Here is a 6,069-nt window from a genome sequence, read left to right as displayed (position 1 = left end):
TCTTCCGGCCAGACCCGCCCCTACCTACCTCGCCCCGCCCCTCCCGGCTCAGTCCCGCCTTCTCCCGGCCAGGCCCCGCCCCTAACAACCCACGCCCGCCCTGCCTCCCACCCTAACGGTCTCCGCGGGGCTTCGGGTGGGGCTGCCCCTCCCTGCCTTCCCTCATCACAACCTGCTCCCCCTAACCTGGTCGACCAGGTCTCACCCAGGAAGTTCTGGTAGCAGTTACGGGTCTGGTTCTGGTTGGGGAAGCGCGGGTCGAAGGGCGGCGTCCACCATTTCTTTCTGGGGGGCTTCTGGGTATCCAACATCCACGGAGGAGGCAACTCCTGCGGGACAGGACGGGGACTCCGTGGGGCCGAGGGGGCGCCCCCGCTCCGACCCGTACCCGGATCCTGACCCCCGCCCCTCCACCCTACCCGTGGTGCCCTCAGCAGCCTGGATCCTCACCAGCTTGGCCACCGGATCGGCTGTGCGGTGGTGCCCAGGTGCCGCTGGCTTCTGAGTCCGCGGGGTGCGGTCCCACCCGGCTCAAGTGAAACGCAACCCGCGGCCGGATTGGCTAGGACCCCCGAGCCCCAGCCAATGGGAGCCGTCGTGCTCCGCAGGCCCGGTAAGGGCGCCCCTATCCCACCCCTGGCTTCCCCAACGCCCCCTCGAGGACCCGCGCGCACACAGGCACCGAGGTGCGACTCGCTGAGTCTCAGACTCAGGCTTTAATCTCTGCGAAGTTGGGCGGTTCCGTGGGCTCGCCCCCGCACCCCCAATATATAAACGCATAGTGATAGTTCTGATCTCTGTATGACAGAGCGAATCCCCCAATCGGCTTTTCAACATTCCGCTTCTTGCAGTCGGGGCGCACAGCACCCTGGGGACCTGTGGAGTTAGAGGAATGAGCTGCGGTGGGGTCTGGGCTCCTGGGACATCCCCCCCTCGCCCCCAGGTCTAAGGCAGGTCTCCGGGGGTACCTGGCCGAGCTGGGCTCCTCTGGACAGTTTCCGACTGAGGCTGAGCCCAGCATCCGGCTACTGAAAGTGCTGGGAGGGCAGGCTGCAGGGAGAAAGCAAGCCAGAGAGAGCTTTGGGGGACAGGGCAGTGAGAAGGGGTACCCAGGGCTCTGAGAGCTGCAGGTGCCTGGCTTAGGGGAGTCTGCGTCCCCGAGGGCGGGGCTTGCTGTGTGTTTGGTTCATTGCATCTGCCTGGGGCAGAGCCTGGCGGTAGTAAATGTACATTAAATAGAGGAGGAGGAATGAGTGAGTCCTGGCTCTAGGGGCAGGCAAGTAACTGGAATCTGGGCAGGTGGTTTCCCTTCTTGAACCCTGCTAAGCTTCTCTCCCTCCTGCCTGGTTAATATTAGGCCTGACTCAGGATTGTTCACACTGACAGCCAAATGTACCGATGTAGAAGCCTGGCCAGGTGCAGTGGCGCAGGCCTGTAATCCTAGCATTTTGGGAGGCAGAGGTGGGAGGACTGCTTGAGCCCAGGAGTTTGAGACCAGCCTGGCCAACATGGTGAAACCCCACCTCTACTCAAAATACAAAAGTTAGCCAGGCATGGTGGCATGCGCCTGTAATCCCAGCTACTTGGGAATCTGAGGCAGGAGAGTCACTTGAATCTGGGAGGCAGAGGTTGCAGTGAGCCGAGATAATGCCATTGCACTCCAGCCTGGGCGACAGAGAGAGACTGCCTCTCAAAATAAAATAAAATTTTTTTTCCTTTTTTTTTTTTTTAAGATGGGGTTTCACTGTATTGGTCAGGCTGGACTCGAACTCCTGACCTCAGGTGATCCGCCCACCTCAGCCTCCCAAACTGCTGGGATTACAGGTGTGAGCCACCGCACCTGGCTAAAATAAAATAAAATAAAATGAAAAATAAAAACCTTAGCTGGGTGTTTGGAAGGTGAGCCCAGGAAGGTTGAGGCTGCTGTGAGCCATGATCACACCACTGTACTTCAGGCTAGGCAATAGAATGAGACTCTGTCTCAAAAAAAAGGTCCACTCTGTCCCCACTTCCTGCAGCAGCTACCTCCCCGTCTCTTTCCTCCTGTTACAGCAAATGCTTGGATGACGCTGGTCTACCCCTAGCTTCCAACTCCTCACTTTGCATACATACACATGCATGAGTGTTTACAGAGGGAAAATACCCTCAGAAAAGCTCAGGGCTGTCACCGTTTTATTTCAAATATTCTTTGAGGCCAGGTGTGGTGGCTCATGCCTGTAATCCCAGCACTTCGGGAGGCCACGCCAGCCTGGCCAACACGGTGAAACCCTGTCTTTACTAAACATACAAAAATTAGCCAGGTGTGGTGGCAGACGCTCATAATCCCAGCTACTTGGGAGACTGAGGCAGGAGAATTGCTTGAACCCGGGTGGCAGAGGTTGCTGTGAGCTGAGATCGCACCACCGCACTCCAGCCTGGGCAACAGAGCAAAATTAAGTCTCAAAAAAAAGACATACACACACACACACACACACACATATGTATACATATGCATATATGTATATGTGTATATATGTGTGTGTGTGTATATATATATTCTTTGAAATAGGGTCTTGGCCAGGCATGGTGGCTCATGCCTGTAATCCCAGCACTTTAGGGGGCCAAGGCAGGTGGATCACCTGGGGTCAGGAGTTCAAGACTAGCCTGGCCAACATGGTGAAATCCTGTCTCTGAAAAAAGAAAGAAAGAAAGAAAAAGAAACAAGGTTTCTATTGCCCAGGCTGCAGTGCAGTGGCATGATCGTGGGTCATTTCAGCCTCAACCTCCCAGCTCAAACAGTCCTCACACCTCAGCCTCCAGAGTAGCTGGGACCACAGGCACATGGCACCATGCCTAGCTAACTTTTTTTGTTTTTATATTTTGTAGAGAGGCTGTCTTGCTCTTTTGCCCAGATTTGTCACCATTTTTTATTTTTATTTATTTATTTTTTGGCGTTAGGTTTAGGGAATCTGTCACCATTTTTTAATGTAGCCCTTAAAGTGGCATTTGGCACACTCACAATGTTGTGCAGCCAACACCTCTACCTAGTTCCAGGGCATTTGCATCACCCCGAAAGAAACCTCCAACCTGGCTGGGCATGGTGGCTCACACTTGTAATCCCAGCACTTTGGGAGTCCGAGGCAGGCGGGTCACCTGAGGTCAGAGTTTGAGACCAGCCTGACCAACATGGTGAAACCCTGTCTCTACTGAAAATACAAAAATCAGCTGGGCGTAGTGGTGGGCACCTGTAATCCCAGCTACCTGGGGCTGAGGCAGGAGAATCACTTGAACCTGGGAGGCGGAGGTTGCAGTGAGCCCAGATTGCGCCACCACACTCCAGCCTGGGCGATGAGAGCAAAACTCCATCTCAAAAACAAACAAACAAAGAGGTTGACAGGAGAATGCCCTAAACTCAGGAGGCAGAGGCTGTAGTGAGCCGAGATGGCATCACTACACTCCAGCCTGGGTGACAGAGGAAGACTCCACCTCAAAAAAAAAAAAATAAATAAAACTGAAACCTGCAACCCGTTAGCAGTCACTCCCATTGCCCCACACCAGGCCCCTGGCCTCCAGAGATTCACCTTCTGCCTGCTCTGGACCTTTGTGGGTCCAGAAATGGGGTCTTTGTGGCCTCTTGTGTCTGGCCCCTTTCACCGGGCACGATATTTCTGAGGCGCTGCAGCCTGGAGATTGCCCACTCGACACCCTCCTCCGACTCACCCAGCAGAACTTCACCCCCCACCCCCATATCACTTCCACACTGGTAAATCCAGAGGTCGGGCCCCAGGCCCTGCTCCTCCACCTGACCCCAGCATTTGACACGGACGTTCCTTCCCTCCCTTGTCACCAACTCCACGTGGTGCTGGGGATGCCCAGCCTCTGGCTGCTCTGCCTTCCCTGACTCTGGCTCCTCTTTGCCCAAACACCTCGGCCTTTTCTCCCTCTCCACTCACTCGTCGGTGAACTCCTCCAAGCTCACAGCCTGAGCTAGTCTGTCCAGGCACCAGTGACCCCACATTGCTTCCCGAGCTCGAGACTCATGGCCAGCTGCTTACCCTGCGTCTCCCCCACACCTCAGAATCAAGATGTCCGAGAGAGATGTCCTGAGCATCTCCTGGGACCCACTCTCTGCACTGCTGCCTCCTCCTCTTCCTCCGGGTATCTGGGACCCACATCCTCCCAGCCCTCTTCAAGTCAGCCTTTCTCACATCACAAATTCCAATCCTCGAAGCAATCTATTGGTTCACTCTTCAGGCACCTCCAGAGGCCCGTTTCTTCCCACCTCCGCCACCCCCGCCTTGTGCAAGCCACTGTCTCCTACCTGGGTTACTGCAGCAGCCCTGCTAACCCCTGTTCTCCAGGTGCCCACTCCCGCCCCTCTACATCCTCCAGCCCCAGACAGAGGCAGCCTCTTCACACAGGAATCAGTCCCCATCGTTCTTCTGCCCCAAACCCTCCAGCTCCCTCAGACTCAAAGCTGAGGTCCCAGGGCCGGGCGTGGTGGCTCACGCTTGTAATCCCGGCACTTTGGGAGGCTGAGGCGGGCAGATCACTTGAGGTCAGGACTTCGAGACTAGCCTGGCCAACATGGTGAAACTCGGTCTCTACCAAAAATATAAAAATTAGCCGGGCATGGTGGCTCGTGCCTAGAATCCCAGGTACTCAGGAGGCTGAAGCAGGAAAATCACTTGAACCCAGGAGACAGAGGTTACAGTGAGCTAAGATCATACCACTGCACTCTGGCCTGGGTGACAGAGTAAGACCCTGTCAAAAAAAAAGAAAAAAAAAGTGAAAGGAGAGAGAGAGCACCTCTGTCTCGTAAATAGCAGAGCTCACAGTAAATGCTAGCCGCTAACCCCAGCTACCTGGGTGGAAGACTGGAGACGCCCGCTTCCTCCTGTGTCTCCTCTGCCTTGGTGGTCGTGTTCCTCACAGTCTCAAGTTCTAAGAGCACGGGCCAAAGAATTTCTGAAGACGACCCCACAGTGGCTAGGGGGTGCTGGGCTGGCATCGTCAGGGGCTCCTGCGACACTCTCCTGGGCTGCTGGGACGTCCTGGCCGCGGCCTCCGTCTTTGTGACGGGGGTCTCCGAAAGGGTCAATGGTGGTAAGTCCTCCCACCGTGAGGCAGGCAGGGGGATGGGCACCTCGGAGATTCCTTCCCTCTTCAGACTGGCAGAGGTGGGCCTGGAGCGAAGGGGCAGCTTGGGCAGCCCCTCGGGGTCCCAGGGTGGCTCCTTGGCTTCGGCCCATTGCTGCTCCCTCTCCTTCGCCCAGGCATGTGACTCTGGCTGCTCTCTGATCACCACTGGCTTCCCCTCCAGCGAGGACCGCTGGCTGGAGTGGAAGGGCACTGAAGCCATCATAGGCGTGCCAGATGCCTGCGAGAGCCAGGAGGGAAGTGAGACCAAAGCGCGTCTGGAGCGCTGCTCTTTGGAGTTGGCCATGATCATGCGCCTGGCGAGGGTGAGCCCTTCCACAGAGAAGGGCCTGCTGTGCTCCCGGGAGGGGCCCCCGATGGCCCGCTCCTTCGTCTGCATCCATCCCTTCCACTGCTCCATCTCCTTGGATCTCACACCAGGCTGGTCCAGGGATCTCTCCTCCTTCGCCCAGTGGACCCGGTCCTCCAACTTCCTCCGGCCCCTGAAGGCCTCCAGGGTCGCCTCCCGGGTTTTGCTCACCAGGATGTCCTTGGACTCCTTGGTTGTGGTGAAGGGCCACTCCGGGGACAGGGCCTGAGTCATCTCCACCACGCCTGTCTCCCGGGTGCCCACCACCACTGCCGGCTCGGGTTCCCGCCTGGACTTGCTGCTCTCCAGCACGGCCCTTCCAGGAATTCCTGTTGGCAACACGTCAAAATCGCCAGGGATCTTCCCCTGTGAGGCAGGCGAGCCCAGTGCCATCCGGTATTGGGTAGGTGAGGTTGGCAGAGCTTTCTGGGATGGGGCAGGGAGGACCAGAGATTTCCTCTTTGGAGCAGGGGGGGACACGGCCTTCTGGGGAATGGTAGGTACTGTGGGGGCCTTCTGAGACGAGGGTGGAGTCTTCTGGGATGGAGCAGGAACTGCTGGGGCCTTCTGAGACGGGGGTG

General features: G+C 57.0%; 2 protein-coding genes across 2 annotated transcripts in view; both read right to left on the bottom strand.

Moving 5' to 3' along the window:
* LOC116539935 (cytochrome c oxidase subunit 6B2) overlaps window positions 1–606 on the bottom strand; it is a 1,270-nt gene extending 664 nt beyond the window's left edge. Inside the window, exons 1-2 of the mRNA XM_032263199.1 lie at window positions 451–606; window positions 206–329 (exon numbers count right to left, since the gene is read on the bottom strand). Of these exons, the coding sequence (XP_032119090.1) occupies window positions 206–311 (106 nt within the window). The 5' untranslated portion in view covers window positions 312–329; window positions 451–606. The remainder of the gene's footprint in view (window positions 1–205; window positions 330–450) is intronic.
* A 95-nt stretch (window positions 607–701) lies between these two features.
* FAM71E2 (family with sequence similarity 71 member E2) overlaps window positions 702–6,069 on the bottom strand; it is an 8,735-nt gene continuing 3,367 nt past the window's right edge. The window contains 4 exon segments of the mRNA XM_032263201.1: window positions 702–876; window positions 969–1,050; window positions 4,845–6,061; window positions 6,063–6,069. The exon segment at window positions 6,063–6,069 is cut by the window's right edge and continues 524 nt beyond it. Of these exon segments, the coding sequence (XP_032119092.1) occupies window positions 1,026–1,050; window positions 4,845–6,061; window positions 6,063–6,069 (1,249 nt within the window). The 3' untranslated portion in view covers window positions 702–876; window positions 969–1,025.

This window comes from Sapajus apella, unplaced genomic scaffold, assembly GCF_009761245.1.
Source record: "Sapajus apella isolate SASKATOON/1434 unplaced genomic scaffold, GSC_monkey_1.0 scaffold135, whole genome shotgun sequence".
Classification (NCBI taxonomy): domain Eukaryota; kingdom Metazoa; phylum Chordata; class Mammalia; order Primates; family Cebidae; genus Sapajus; species Sapajus apella.
This window is presented reverse-complemented; position numbering and strand designations above follow the sequence as displayed.